This window comes from Carlito syrichta, unplaced genomic scaffold, assembly GCF_000164805.1.
Source record: "Carlito syrichta isolate Samal-C Ts95f unplaced genomic scaffold, Tarsius_syrichta-2.0.1 Scaffold308158, whole genome shotgun sequence".
NCBI classification, from domain to species: domain Eukaryota; kingdom Metazoa; phylum Chordata; class Mammalia; order Primates; family Tarsiidae; genus Carlito; species Carlito syrichta.
Genome location: NW_007252254.1, coordinates 366,506 through 382,121, shown reverse-complemented (window position 1 = coordinate 382,121; position 15,616 = coordinate 366,506). Strand labels below are relative to the sequence as shown.

General features: G+C 46.1%; 1 protein-coding gene across 1 annotated transcript in view; it reads left to right on the top strand.

Moving 5' to 3' along the window:
• The first annotated feature begins 575 nt into the window (after positions 1–575).
• Positions 576–15,616, top strand: part of SAG (S-antigen visual arrestin) — a 39,110-nt gene continuing 24,069 nt past the window's right edge. Inside the window, exons 1-6 of the mRNA XM_008065111.2 lie at positions 576–917; positions 2,445–2,541; positions 8,980–9,040; positions 11,096–11,140; positions 13,443–13,636; positions 15,212–15,271. Of these exons, the coding sequence (XP_008063302.1) occupies positions 2,473–2,541; positions 8,980–9,040; positions 11,096–11,140; positions 13,443–13,636; positions 15,212–15,271 (429 nt within the window). The 5' untranslated portion in view covers positions 576–917; positions 2,445–2,472. The remainder of the gene's footprint in view (positions 918–2,444; positions 2,542–8,979; positions 9,041–11,095; positions 11,141–13,442; positions 13,637–15,211; positions 15,272–15,616) is intronic.

The following is a 15,616-nucleotide window of genomic DNA, read 5'->3' as shown; positions in this document are numbered from 1 at the left end:
AGGATGTGAAAGGAAGGGCAGGTAGGCTCCAGCTGCTGCAAGATTCTTGCCTGTGTCCTAAGAGCAGCGAGCAGCTGTAAGCAGGGAGTGGCGGATCAGGGCTCGGAAGTTCTCTCCGCGGCAGTTCCGAGGAGGACCTGGAGGGTAGAGATGGATGTAATCAGACAGTGGGGATCATTGTGGTCCAGGGAAGCAAAGATGGTGGTGTGGACTCAGGAGGGAGCAGTGGGGAAGAGAGGTTACAGCTTCCGGAGACATGGGGGCGGGGGCAGGAATCAACAGGACTCCTGACGCAATCAACAGGACCAGGTGGAGGAGAGAGACATATTTAGCTTGTCTTGCATAACACCAAGTTCGTCTTGAGGTTGACGTTTCTCCTTGACCTTTTTGTTTATGTCCCCACCCCCAAGGTTGCATTAGCTGCCTGCTGAGTTTAATCAAGTTTAATCAAATCTCCTGTCCTGGTGATGCCAGGGGGTGAAGGGATAATCGGTCTATTTCCAGAACCCAAAGAGGTTTAAGATAAAAAAGTAGCTTTCATTTAGCTGTTGTTCCTCCCGCAATGTCTTCCCCAGGTGAGCTGGGTGACTCATACATCTGTGAGACCCTCTGTACAGAGTCTGGGGGGTGGCTTGCTTAATGCCCAAAACTGCTGAAACTGCCAGTTCACCATCTCAACGCTAATCCGACTCTGCTCCTTTAATAGGATTTGCTTCTAGACATTGAGACCTAAGTGCTGGGCATCCCCGCCAGATTCCCTACAAATTCTGCACACACATAGGCTGAAGCTTCACTGGTGCTTCTGGTGAGCCAGTACCAGCTTGCTCAGAGCAGGGGCTGGCTGCTTGTCATCCAGGGGCATAGAGACCCTTTCCTGCTACCTGGCCCATCCTACCTGGTTGGTGACAAATCACAAGGTATGTGACCATCACAGCCCAAGCCTTCTCAGAAATTCGGGGCAGGTGCGGGGAAAAGCAAGGATGGTCATTTTCATGGAGACGGTTTTGCCTTTTCTATGTGGTTTTCATAAGACTTTGCTTATGAACTGGACATTGTAACTCATGCCTGTAATCCCAGCGACCCAGGTCCAGGTGGAAGGATCACTTGAGGGCAGGAATTCAAGACCAGCCCAGCAACATAGTGAGACCCCCATTTCTAAACAATGTTTAATAAGAATAGTGTTGGTGCCCATAGTCACAGTTACTTGGAATACTGAGATGGGAGGATCACTGGAGCCCAGGACTTTGAGGCTGCAGTGAGTTGTAATCACGTCACCGCACTCCAGCCTGGGTGACAGAACAAGACTCTGTCTCTCAACTGAAAAAAAAAAACCCGGGCTCGGTGGCTCAGCCTGTAATCCCATGCCTTTGGGAGGCTGAGGTGAGGGGATTGCCTGAGTCCGCGGGTTCGAGACCCACCTGGGCAGGGAAACCTCATCTCTACAGTAAATCAAAAAAATCAGCCGGGCGTGGTAGCGCATACCTGTAATTTCGGCTACTTGGAAGGCCGAGGCGGAAGGATCGCCGGAGCCCAGCAGGTCGAGGCTGTGGTGGCCAAAAGCGGCCACTGCACTCCAGTCTGGGCGACAGAGTGAGACTCCAACTCAAAAAAAAAAAAAAGAAAAAAAAAAAAGGAAACATACAGTGCATTTAATTCTAGACCACTAAGATGGCCTCTTAGTTGTCTGTAAAACTGGGAATAGTAAAAGAGCAGGGGAAGGAAAACATTGCTTAATATGAATCGCTAAATAGATCAGGGATTTTTATTTATTTTTATTTTTTGAATTGGAGTCTCACATTGTTGTTTAGGCTGGAGTGCAGTGGCATGCTCACAATCACCGCAACCTTGACCTGCTGGGCTCAGGTGATCATCCTTCCACCCGAGTCTTCCAGTTAGCTGGAACCACAGGTGTGTACCACTACTCCTGGCTAATTTTTTTGATTTATTGTACAGATGAGTTTTCATCAAGTTGCTCAGCCTGATCTCAAACCGCTGGGCTCAGGCAGTCCTCTTGCCTCCCCCTCTCAAAGTGGCATGAGCCACCATGCCCAGCCCTAGGGATTTTTAGATACTCTTGAAAACTGTATTTGTGAAGTGATTATGTTGTGCTTTTAAGGAACTTTACTATTTATTTGCCATAAGACACAGTGGGGATAGAACTTTAGATTCAACCTGCCTAAGTGTGGTGACACCAAAAGTTTTTTTAGAAAGTAAAACCTTTTCTTTCAAATCTAGCTAGGCTCTCCGGTGAGGTTTACTGAGAAATGTTTCAGACTTACCAAGAAAAATAAAAGACTTTAAGAAAAAACAGCACACCACACCCACCATATCCAGTGGGTGTATAGCATCTCATGAGTAGATTTTCCACTCAGGATGTTCTTGTCTTTATATTTAGGATTGTTTTACCTTTTCCCAATCCTCTAGCACCTAACATATATCCCGAGGTAGAAGAAGTTGCCCGGGACAGATAACATGGCAGCCAGCGGGAAGAGGTCTACACAGAACCATGTTATCTTCAAGAAGATCTCCCGAGACAAATCGGTAAGTGGTACAGATGTGAGTTTTACATGTGAGTGGTTTGATAGAATTTTTATTTTTAAAAATGTTTTAAATTTTTTATACTGGATTTTTTAAAAGTTCAGTATAGACACAACCAACAACAAAACCCCGTGAAAGTCAGGAGAGCCCTGTGTCTGTCTGTTATCTCTGCCTGAGACAGACGAGCAATGAGATATAAGTGAATGAGTGAACTGCAGAAATACAGCTTCTCTTTGATCGCGTAGACTTCAGTTCAACAGCCCTCAATTTTCTCCCAATTTCTTGGTTGCCACACCCTCTTCTCCATCTCTATTCCTTTTCCTTGCTGGTCTTGAACCCATGATTTACCATTTCAAACACTATTTTGTCAGTACCTGTGACTGCCTTGGCATTTTGTCTGCCTGTATTGTTACCTTCCTGGGAAAAGCCCAGACACTGGATCAATGGAATGCTTTCCTCTATGTGCAACCACCCCACCACTGGGCTCTCATCCTCTGCAGTGCCTACAGGGCTCGGGATAAGGGAACTTGCCCCAAGTTGCTCCCTTCCCACCACTCTCCAAGGGCACGTTAAATGGTCCAGATGCCTGTGAACTTCCTGGCGTGAGAGAGGGCCCACTCCCAGGCTCTGTGGATGGGGCCTTCTTGCTCCACTTGATGGCGTCTTATGGGCCTACAATCTAGCTCAGCACCATCCAATGCAAGCCATAAATGTAATTGTAAATTTTCTGGTAGTTACATTTTAAAAAGTAAGAAGAAATAGGAGGAATTTTATTTATTGATTTATTTATTTTTGAGTCGGAGTCTCACTCTGTTGCCCAGGATGCAGTGCAGTGTCACGCTCACGGCCACCACAGCCTTGACTTGCTGGGCTCAAGCAATCCTTCCACCTCAGCCTTCCAAGTAGCTGGGACTACAGTGGAGACTTCATCTCTACGATAAATCAAAAAATTAGCCAGGCGTGGTAGCACGCACCTGTAGTTCCAGCTACTTGGAAGGCTGAGGCGGAAGGATCGCCGGAGCCCAGCAGGTCAAGGCTGCGGTGGCCGGGAGTGGCCACTGCACTCCAGTCTGGGCGACAGAGTGAGACTCCAACTCAAAAAAAAAAAAAAAAAAGACTATATTTATTTAGTCCAATATATCCAAAAAGACTAATATTCCAATTGGTAAAGAATATACAAATTATTGATGATATAGCTTGCATCCTTCTGCCATTGAAATCTGGTGTATTTTACATTTATGCAATATGTCATATTGGCACAGCCATTTTTCAAGTGTCCAGGAGCCACCTGTAACTAGTAGCTACCATATTGGGTAGGGTGGACCTGCATCATTCTTCTAGCCAACTTCTGAAGCCTATACTGGGCCCCAAAGAAACTCCAATCCTTATCGTGCCACCCAGGTGACCACATGCAGGGGACTCGATTTTATTCCACAGGAAGTGAGGTAGCAGCTACCAGACACTGACCAGGAGAATAGCAATGTATTAGTTAGGGTTTTGCAAGAAACCTTCCAAATAGGGGGATCTAAGGAGAGCTAAGCTGAGATTTTGTTTTGTTTTTGTTTTTGTTTTTAGTCAAAGTCTCACTCTGTCACTTAAACTGGAGAGAATGGGGTTTTGCACGTGCACTGTCTTCCCTCTCCTCTCCTAGCTAAGGAACTCTGTCACTTTCTTCAAGTACTCTGATTCTTTGGGGTGACAAGTTGGATGTCTCTCAAACTTTCATTCTCTAAATTCTTTCCCAACTTGTATCTTTCCAGCCCATTTTATTTCAACTTCTGACAAAAAGGAGAAAAACCACTTTTACTGGTTTTCCATGTTGTTTTTCCACTTTCCCCCCTACACATCTAGATAGACATCCTTTCAACCAAAAAATTTAGAGTTTTTTTTTTTTAATGTAGATAGTCATAAGGAGAAAAAAAAGAATTCATCAACCCATGTCTCATGTTGTAAGGTTATTTCAACGACAACCTCTGCCTGGCTCCAAGCATGGAGTGCCAGGGCTCTGTATCCATTTCCTGTGATTCTCTCAACTCTGCTCTCTTCTATGACCTTCCTCATCCTTGAGCAGGTGGCAAGATGACTGTCCCAGCTCCAGTTGTCTCACTCTCACTTGACAACATCCAGAGTAGGAAAAGGCTGTGACTGCCTGGGGCCTCTTTGAAGGTCAGGAAATCTTTTCCAGAAGCCCTCCAGTAGACTTCTCTCGTCTCTCATTGGCTGAAACTGGGCCACATGCCCGCCCTAAACCAATCACAAGCTAAAGACATTAGATGATCAGAATTGGATGGGGTCAGTCAAGAATCATCCTCTGGGGCTGGCCTCCTCTTAGCACACCACCTGGTAGAGGATGGCAACTTTTATCCAGAAAGAAGGAGTGGCATGTCTGTTGGGTGAGCATCTAGCAGGCTGGCTACAGTCTCACGTCATTACACCCCACTTCTCTACCTGTTCCCCTGCTCTTCCTGCTAAAGTGGAAGGACTGCCTTTCTCCCATCTGAGGTTCATTCCTTCTTATACCCTGGGTCTCATGGTCTGCACCTCCTCAGGGGCATCAGTCCTGCCCAGCTCTGACTGTCTGTGCAGCCTCTTTTTCTCTGCCAGTACTTTTGCGAGCAAGAAAACCAAATGCTGACCTCATGCATCCTAAAAGCAACCACCACCAACTCCTCTCAACTGTATCCCCTTCCTAGTTCTCCTGCTCGTAAAGCCAAAGCCTGAAAGAGAAGAAAGCACTCACTGTCTCCACCTACCTCCTTCCCTTCCATCTACTCTTCAATTTCTCTTCTTTCAACCACAATCAGGCTTCCTAACTAACTTTCCCCTTACCTATCCATTCTCCACTTCTGCTAACATGGTCTAAATCTTAGTGTTCCCATCTGTAAAACGAGGTCAATTCCTAGCCCATGGAGTTGTTGTGAGGATTAAGTGAAATACTGTGGTCAAAGTGCTTAGCTTGACACCTGATACGTGGTAAGCACTCTAAATGCTATTTAATTCTTCCAAATGCTGTTTCTCTATTTAGCTTCTCTAAATGCTATTTAATTCAAGTCTTTCATCCTGCTTAAAACACTTCACCATCTTCCTAGGTTCTTTAGGGTTAGGTTCTTTCAGGGTTAAGAACCTTTCCGGCATCAGCCTGCTTTCCCATCCCGTGGCCATTCACCTGCAGATGAAGCCATTGGCAGTTCCAGAAGCATTCTCCTGGAATGCTCTGGGCTTTATGTATCTTTTTTGCTCAGAGAGACCGCATCATCATCCCCTCACCTGGCTCTGCTATCTATCCTTCAGGTCTCCACTCAAAGGAAGAGCCTTCCCTCTCTCCTTTCCTCCCCACCATCCTCCCCAGAGGCTCTCTCCCCATCTACCTTTGCCCTGGCATTTATCCTGGGGGAGCAATTGCCAGTTCACTTGTGGGACTACCAAGCAAAGAACAGGGACCTCGGGGCCCATGGGATGTCTTGTTTGGTTTGTATTCTCAGAGGCCAACAGGGCTGCTGTGGCTTCCATAACTGTGTTTGGGATTGAACGGAAGAGGAATTTGCCTAATTGATGAAGTCTAGGAAATGAGGCAGGTTCCTGCAAATACAGCCAGAATATAGTGTGTTGTGCTCTGGGGTGGTGTCACAGACCATGGACTCCTGGGACACCGAAGGCCAGGGCGTGCTGGGCAGAGGCGAGGTGGAGACCCTGAGGTGCTCCCTGAAGCTTGGACAGAATTTCCCCAGGGGTAAAGGCAGCAGAGGGGCCTTCCCCACAGCAGAAACAACAGGAACAGAAGCACAAACTGTGGTTTGAGAAACTGTGGCAGAGCTGCTATGACCAGAGCCCAGGGGAAGAGCAGGGCTCTTAGAGAGGACACTCTCAGGGCGGCTTGGAGCCAAGGCTTAAATGACCTTGTAGACCTCATGCAAGGGACTAGATTTTATTCCACAGGGAGCAGCTACCAGACACTGACCAGCAGAATAGAAATGTGTTAGTTAGAGTTCTGGAAGAAACCCTTTAAATAGAGGGATCTGAGGAAAGGTTTTGTTTTGTTTTGTTTTGTTTGAGTCAGAGTCTCACTCAGGCTGGAGTGCAGTGGCACAATCACTGCTACCATATCCTCGTTTTGCTGGGCTCAAGCAATCCTTCTGCCTCAGCCTTCCAAGTAGCTGGGACTACAGGTACATGCCACCATGCCTGGCTAATTTTTTGATGTATTGTAGAAACTAGGTCTCACCATGTTGCCCAGGTTGATCTCGAGTTTCTGGGCTTGGGCAATCTTGTTGCCTCAAGCTCCCAAAGTGCTGGGATTATAGGTGTGAGCCGTTGCACCTGGTCTTGAGGAGAGTTTTTAAAAGAAGATATTTACTAAGGTGTGGACAGCTATGAAAGATCACAGGAAGAACTCAATATACCACATGGAGGTTAGTAGCATCTGGGCACTGGTACACTGGAGCCTAAGGGCTACCTGCCAGGAACTGTGACCCCAGGTAGAGGCCTGTGCCACCCCCAGGCCAGGCTGCCTTGCAGGCAAGTGATGGATAACCATCTGACCCACCATGCCAGAACCCAGAAGGCCAGGGAGTCTACTAGGGTAGCTCACTCTGATCAGCCTCCCCAGGGTGGAGTGGGGATCTAGAGGGTGAGGTCAAGACATCCACCGTGTTCAGGAAACTGGTGCTCACTGCAGGCAAGGGGCATGTGGCACAGAGTGTCCTAGGCAGCTCTCTTCCCTCAGATGCCAGCTTCCCATACTCGCCCAGGCCATTTGAGGCCTTTCTGACATGCTTGGTACTGGACTTATGAGGTCTCCCATGGAATATTCTCTGTAAACCAGGATTCTAGTGGTATTTGCTTGATGTCACTGCAACATCAGTCATGCAAATGACCTAGAATGCACAGGAACCCACTTTGGGACATCTGATATGGAGTGGGAGGGTAGAGTAGAGATGACTTGATGCTAACAAAAGTGATTTGGGCTGTTTGTGGAATTAAAAAGATGTATTAGAAGAAGGGGGCCAACCAGGGTGTGTGCTCTCATTTGTTCGCGGGTGTACTTGGCAAACACTGTGTGAGTCCTTCTGTGTACCAGACACTGTAGGAGATACTGTGATGGCTTAAAGATGCATACAAGACTCTGAGTTCACCGGGCGTGGTGGCTCAAGTCTGTAATCTCAGCACTTTGGGAGACTGAGGTGAGAGGATTGCCTGAGTCCACGGGTTCGAGACCAGCTTGGGCAACTTGATATGACCTCGTCTCTACAATAAATCAAAAAATTAGCTGGGCATGGTGGTGTGTGCCTGTAGTGCCAGCAACTTGGAAGACTGAGGAGGAAGGATCACCTGAGCACAGCAGGTCAAGGCTGCAGTGGCCGTGAGCATGCCACTGCATTCCAGCCTGAGCAACAGAGTGAGACTCCAACTCAAAAAAAAAAAGACTGAGTTCTTCCCATCAAGGCACTCCTAGTCTCATGGGTTAAAGTTGTGAGCAGTGATGAACCCAACCCTGCTTTCCCACAAAGGGAATAAAGAGAACTTTGCTCCCAGGGGTAGGACACAAACTGGATGAGAGTCCAGCCCATGGTCAGCCCCTCTCTGCCTAGGTCCCCCACATTCCTCAGAGCATGAGTTCAGCTTCACCTGTGCAGAAGCTCACCAGGTGGGGTTTCAGGGACTCCTCCAAAATGCCCACCTCTTTTCTCAGAGCAGAAATTCTTTTAATAAAGAGAGGGAAACCTTTTTTTTTAAAATTGAAGTCTCACTCCATCACTCAGGCTGGAGTGTAGTGCCACGCTCTCTGCCACCCCAGCGTCGATCTGTTGGGCTCTGACAATCCTTCCACCTCAGCCTTCCAAGTAGCTGGAACTACAGGCACGCTTTACCGCGTCTGGCTAATTTTTTATCTATTGTAGAGATGAGGTCTTGCCAAGTTGCCCGGGCAGGTCTCAAACTCGGGGGCTCAGGCAATCCACTTGCCTCGGCCTCCCAAAGTGCTGGGATTACAGACTGAGCCACTGAGTCCGCCAAAGAGAGGAAACCTTTTATTCCATGGCCAGAAATAAAAGATTTAAGATGCAAATGGATGGCAGAAATCTCATTTGCATAGGTATAACTTTCCGATAAAGTATGATTGGCTAGTTCAACAAGTTTACCTGGTTGGTATCAGATCTGGGCTTAATGGGGAAAGGTGGGGCGATCAGAGAGCCTCTGACCACCCAAAGGAGTGACAAGAACTCCTTGGAGCAGATATGTGAGAACTGAGGACAGAGCACACCTTACCTGAAATCCATCATCTCTGCCCATTGCTGAGCCAGAAGAGAAGGAAGTGATAGACAAGCTGCAAAGCCTTCTCTTTTCACGTCTAATAAGTAGATGTGGTTGTTGCTGGTTTTTAACATAGATGCCTGAGCTCAGTATTCTTTGGACATTTAGAACCTGTACCTGTTCTTCCCACAGGTGACCATCTACCTGGGAAAGAGAGACTATATAGACTATGTCAGCCAAGTACAGCCTGTAGGTAAGTTGTTTAGAGTAAAAATTTTGTCCTGGTTTTCCTTTAAGTCATCAGGCAACTGCTAGTTTTGTGTTTTTAAAAATCACCCTTGCTAATAATCTAATTAAAGAAATACAAATTAAAACATCAGTGAGGTGCTACTGGCTGATTGGAAACCATTTTAAAGAGTGTGTGAAGACAAAGAACTCATTTCTAGAATATATGAAAAACACTCAGAACTCAACAACATAAAAAGCAAAATCCAATGAGAATGGGCAAAAGACAAGAAGAGACATTTCATCAAAGAAGACACAAGTTAAAGCCACAATGAAATATCATTATGTGCTTGTCAAAATGGCTAAAATAAAATACAGTGACAATACCAAATTCTGATGAGGGTGCAGAGAAACGGAGTCACCCATGTATTGTCGGTGGGAATTAAAATGGTGCAGCCACTCTGGAAAATAGTTTGGCAACTTCTTAAAACACTAAACAGCTGGGCTCGGTGGCTCAGCCTGTAATCCCGTACCTTTGGGAGGCTGAGGTGAGTGGATTGCCTGAGCCTGAGGGTTCAAGACCCGCCTGGGCAACTTGGTGAGACCTCATCTCTACAATAAATCAAAAATTAGCTGGGCGTGGTAGCGCACGCCTGTAGTTCCAGCTACCTGGAAGGCTGAGGCAGAAGGATCGCCGGAGCCCAGCAGGTCGAGACTGTGGTGGCCGGAAGCGGCCACTGCACTCCAGTCTGGGTGACAGAGTGAGACTCCAACTAAAAAATAAAATAAAAAAAAAATAAAAATAAAACACTAAACATACGCTTATCATATGACCCAATAATTGCATTCCTGGGCATTTATCCCAGAGAAATGAAAACTTATGTCCTCACAAAAACCTATACATGATTGTTCACAGCAGATTTATTTGTAGTGACTCCAAACCGGAAAGAACCAAAATGTCCCACGTCAGCTTCCTAGTTCTGATATTGTACTATAATTATGTAAGATGTAACCATTGGGAGAAACTGGATGAAGGATACTGGGGACGTCTCTGTACTATCTTTGCAACTTCCTGTGAATCTATAATTATTTCAACACAAAAAATTTTTTCAAAAAGCGTAACAAAACTGGCAGTTTCAGGCACTGAAGATGAAAATGTTCCTTGGCAAACCTTTCTGGAAGGTTATTTGGCAGCATGTTATCAAAAGCCAAATCCAGTCCCATAATTTATTTTTTCAATCATGGAAAAATATAAAGTTTAATGCATAAGGATGTTCATCACAATATTAATTATACTGGGAAAAATTGAAACAACCTAAATGCCCTAACAGTAGGAGTTCAATTAAATAATTTATAGAACATTCCTTCAATGGAGTAATATGTAGCTATTAAAATTAGTACATATTGGGCCGGGCGCTCTGGCTCACACCTATAATCCCAGAACTTTGGGAGGCCGAGGTGAGAGGATTACCTGAGCTCATGGGTTCAAGACCAGCCTGGGCAACTTGGCAAGACCTCATCTCTACAATAAATCAAAAAGTTAGCTGGGCATGGTGGCACATGCCTGTAGTTCCAGCTACTTGGAAGGCTGAAGTGGAAGGATCGCCTGAGCCCAGCAGGTCGAGGCTATGGTGGCCGTCAGTGTGCCACTGCACTCCAGCCTGAGCGACAGAGTGAGACTCCAATTCAAATAAATAAATAAATAGTACATATTATATATATATGTATATATGTACATATATGTGTGAATGTGAAAGATATTTGCAACATGCAATTGAGTGAGGAAAGCAGTTAACTGAACAGTACATCCAGTAAAATTTTTTTTTGTAAAAACATTCACATGATTAAGTGTATATATATCTGGTGGAAAAAATCAGCACCAGTATCTTGACGATGATATCATATTTTTGGATAGTGAGAATTTGGATGACTTTGTTTTCTCTTTGCTTAACTTCCCTTTCTAATTTTTCTATAATAGCATGGATTACATATGCAATTAAAAAATGGATATAGTTTTTAAAGTAGGCATCTGGTTTCTTTGATTTTTCTCCACCCTCACTGTTCTCTCCCTCTTTTTCATTAGATGGTGTCGTATTGGTTGATCCTGACCTCGTGAAGGGAAAGAAAGGTGAGGCGGAGCTCCTTGTCCTCTGTGGAGAACAGGCCAGCCTCCAGGCGACTCTGGGAAGAAGGCAATTGTGTGAAAGAAGGGATGGAAAGACAGAGGGCAGCTCTCTGGCACATGCACTCAGTGTCAGGGCCATTTACCTACCCTCCTTTGCATAACCTTATGACACAGATCCCATTCACATTGGAGCTCACTGGACTCAGCGAAGCCATGGTCCAGGGTAGCAGACAAGTAGACAGTGGATGGAGCACAGATCCATAATCTCCATCAATGTGTACTCACCCTGTGTCATGTAGTTTTGTGCTGGGGGTGAACTCGGGAGGACTCCTAGGTGGTTTTATCCAAAAAGTGGGGACTGATGCCTGCTAGGAGGTAGGGGGAGAAAGAGCCAGAATTTAGGTTTATGCTTGCTTCATGGTTCTGACCGCAACATCACAGTGCCCTTGAAGATTTCTGGTGGTTGTGATGTGTGTGGCAAGTAATTTGTTACTAATAACAGTTGCGTAAACTAAATTAGAACAGATTCAAGCTATCCTTGTGATAATGTCACTGACTCAGTTCCATTCTAAATATGCCTTTTTGAGTGGTTGCTATTGGCAACAGCAAGGAATTGTTCTGAACCCTGGATGTGCCCACTGGAATATGTTAGCTGTGGGGCCATCAGCATCAAGGGTGCGTGGCCAAAATGGGGCCCAAACCACCCTCTTCTGTCCTCTCCATCCTTCTCCTCTCTGGACTATGAGAAGTCTGGTTTGAGCCCTGAAAACCCGTGCACTTATCCAGAGAAGAGCACTGCTCTCAGGGAAAGCTACTTCCTCGTGAGAGCAGGCTGACTTCAAACCAAGTCATCTCAGAGCATCTTGAATGAGGGGTGGGTGAGTGGTGAGGGACAGTTATCCTCTGGGTTGACATAGACAAAATCCTCAACTGACAGCTACCAAGTCCTTGGAGGTATCACTTCTGATATGCTTTCTATTAGAGAAATATGTGTTTCATATCTTTTTCAAACAATGTGCAGTGAACCTCCCTACAATTCTTCTGGTCTACTGGGGGCACACTTTAAGTCTGTTTCATCAAAGGGAATTTTTAGAAGTGGTGATTTAGAGAAGGCTCAGTAAGTTTCAGAGCAATGTGAAAAGGAGGCTGGAACTTGGGCCTTCTTGGATTTGATTTCATCTCTCGCTTAACCCTGAGCCCCTCTGACTCCTTGGTCAGCCCCATGTCTGACACATGTCTCTGTTGTTGCTTTACACTGTTTCTCTCTCCGTTTTTTTTTTTTTTCCGAATTGGAGTCTCACTCTGTTGCCCAGGCTGGAGTGCAGTAGCATGCTCATGGCCACTGCAGCCTTGACCTACTGGGCTCAGGTGATCCTTCCACCAAAGCCTTCCAAGTAGCTGGAATTACAGGCATGCACCACCACGCCCAGCTAATTTTTTTTTTTTTTTTGAGTTGGAGTCTCACTCTGTCGCCCAGACTGGAGTGCAGTGGCCACTCCCGGCCACCGCAGCCTCGACCTGCTGGGCTCCAGCGATCCTTCCGCCTCAGCCTTCCAAGTAGCTGGAATTACAGGCGTGCGCTACCACTCCCAGCTAATTTTTTGATTTATTGTAGAGATGAGGTTTCACCAAGTTGCCCAGGCAGGTCTCGAACCCGCGGGCTCAGGCAATCCACTCACCTCAGCCTCCCAAGGCGCAGGATTACAGGTTGAGCCACCGAGCCCGGCTATAATTTTTTGATTTATTGTAGAGATGAGGACTTGCCAAGTTGCCCAGGCCGGTCTCGAACCCGGGCTCAGGCAATCCTCTTACCTCGGCCTCCCAAAGTGCTGGGATTATAGGCGTGAGCCACTGGCCCGGCCTCTCTCCTTCTTATCTGCCCCCTTCACTCCACCGAGACATCTTGCCCTTCAGAACATGACCATCAGTGCAGTCTCAAAGCCTCCGAGGTCACTGAGCTGGTGGAAGAAGGGGCTGGCAGGACCGAGAAAAGAGCTGAGTGAGGTGTTCTCTGTCCACAGATTTCTACCATCATGGCAAGATAATATGGTTGAGGGGAAGAGGCTCCCAATTCTCTGATGCCTCCCTTTCGAGAGATTAACACTAACCCTCATCAAGGTGCTGATTCTCCAAGACTGTGTGGACCAGTTGGGTAGTGTGGGTCTTCAAATCCCATCATTTCCAGGTGGTAAAGGTTGGAAACCCGTGGCCAGCAGGTGGCGTGTCCACCCATTGCCCACTCTGCCTGGGGGTAGCGGCCACCAAGCTGAGGGTGCAATTCTGACCTGTCTTTGTCTTCTTCCAGTGTACGTCTCTTTGACCTGTGCCTTCCGATATGGCCAGGAGGACATTGATGTGATGGGACTGACCTTCCGCAGGGACCTATACTTTTCCCGGGTCCAGGTGTACCCTCCTGTGGGGGCCGCAAGCACCCCCACAAAACTGCAGGAGAGCCTCCTCAAGAAGCTGGGGGCTAATACATACCCCTTTCTGCTCACGGTGAGTGACTCCTCGCCAGGCCCTGTTTTTTTCACCCCCAGTACCTTATCATGTGAACGCAAAGGGAAGGGGACAGAGGAAGGACTTCACATCTGTGGGTCTGTAAATTGCACACTTGAAAGAAATTCTAGAGTGCATGGTCTGTGATTGTCTTTTTTTAAGTCCTTGAAAATAGCCTCTCAGCCTTTGAAGGCACCAGTTCAACCTACCGTTTAAATATTTCCCTTCATCTGACCACCTAATTATATGAGCGTGTGTTATTCTTTCACTTGCTCAGCTATAAAAAGAAAGTTCACAGAAGTGCCCCTCATCTGGCCCCAGGGTGTTCTAAGTGGGAAAAATTTCGCTGCAGGGCAGGAGAACTTTAACCTTGCCCACAGCTTGGGGGAATTCCAGAAGACACACCCCTTCACCTCTCTGGAGGTCCACATCTTGCCCAGTGAGACCTGGCTACCCATGGTGCCAGCATGCAAGTCCTCTGAGCTCTGGGTGAAGTCCTCTGGGTGAACTCAATGTGGGGAGCTAGTGCCATCCTCTTTTATAGCAAGTTTGTCTTAAGAGCATCAACTCCTTCAAAGTTCTATGGGTCAGCCTTAAAAGGGAATGACATTTTGATACATGCCGCAACATGGGTGAACCTTGAGGACATTATGATAATTGAAAGGAGCCAGACACCAAAGGACAAATACTGTATGATGTCACTTATAGGAGGAAGCCAGAGTAGTCAGATTCATGCAGACAGAAGCAAAAGAGAGGTTCCCAGGGGCTGGAGGAAGGAGAAATGGAGGGTTGGGTTTTAATGGGCACAGAGTTTAGGTTTGGAATGATGACAGAGTTCTGGAAATGGATGGTGGTGATTATTGTAGAATAGTGTGAATGTACTTAATATCAATGAACTGTGCATTTAAAACAGCTTAAATGATAAATTCTGTGCTATTCTATTTTGTCATAATTGTTTTACAAAATCACTTTTTAAAAAGTTACATGGTCCTAGGTGCTCCCATGACCTTGTTCTGAGAGTCTGAAGTGACATAATCTTTTTGATGTCAACATGCATCAAAAACCTTAAAACATGTGATTTCTCTTTCTAATAAGGTAGCCTATGGAATCAATTGGCTAAAACTGTGCTAAGGTGTATAAGAAGGAGATGTATTATAGCACAGTTTATAATGGCAAAAAGACAAAGACCATTTAAGTAGCCAACAAAGGGGATTGGCTACTTTAAATGTGCGTTATAGGAGGCCCTACAAATGATGGTGAAGAACTATATTTCATGTCGTGGAAAAGTAGCCATGTGCTTTCTGAATAGAGTTAGGGTTGATGAGGTGAGTAAACAGACCACAGGCATGCTCGTCATTTGGTTCCATTGCTGTAAAACATATACATTCTTATCTATGTGTACTCATAGAAAATTTTTGGAAAATCACGCTAACAATGTTTATCTGGGTGTCAGGAATATAATTTGTTTTTTCTTTTTTCTCATGTATCTTCATTTTTCAATTTTTGTACAATAATTATGTGCTATCCATATAATAACTCCCTCTGAAGTAAATGATTCTTTGTCTCTTTCCGTAGTTTCCTGACTACCTGCCCTGTTCAGTGATGTTGCAGCCAGCTCCACAAGACGTAGGGAAGGTTAGTTCAAGAAAAAATGCCGTAGATTTGTTCATTCCTTCAAAAGACTTTTAAAAATAGCTTTTTAGGCTGGGCGCAGTGGGTGGATCACGCCTATAATCCCAGTACTTTGGGAGGCGAAGGTGAGAGAATTGCCTGAGCCTGTGGGTTCAAGACCAGCCTGGGCAACTTGGCGAGACCTCATCTCTATAATAAATTTTAAAAAATTAACTGAGCCGGGCTCGGTGGCTCAGCCTGTAATCCCGCGCCTTTGGGAGGCTGAGGTGAGTGGATTGCCTGAGCCCGCGGGTTCGAGACCCACCTGGGCAGCGAGACCTCATCTCTACAATAAATCAAAAAATCAGC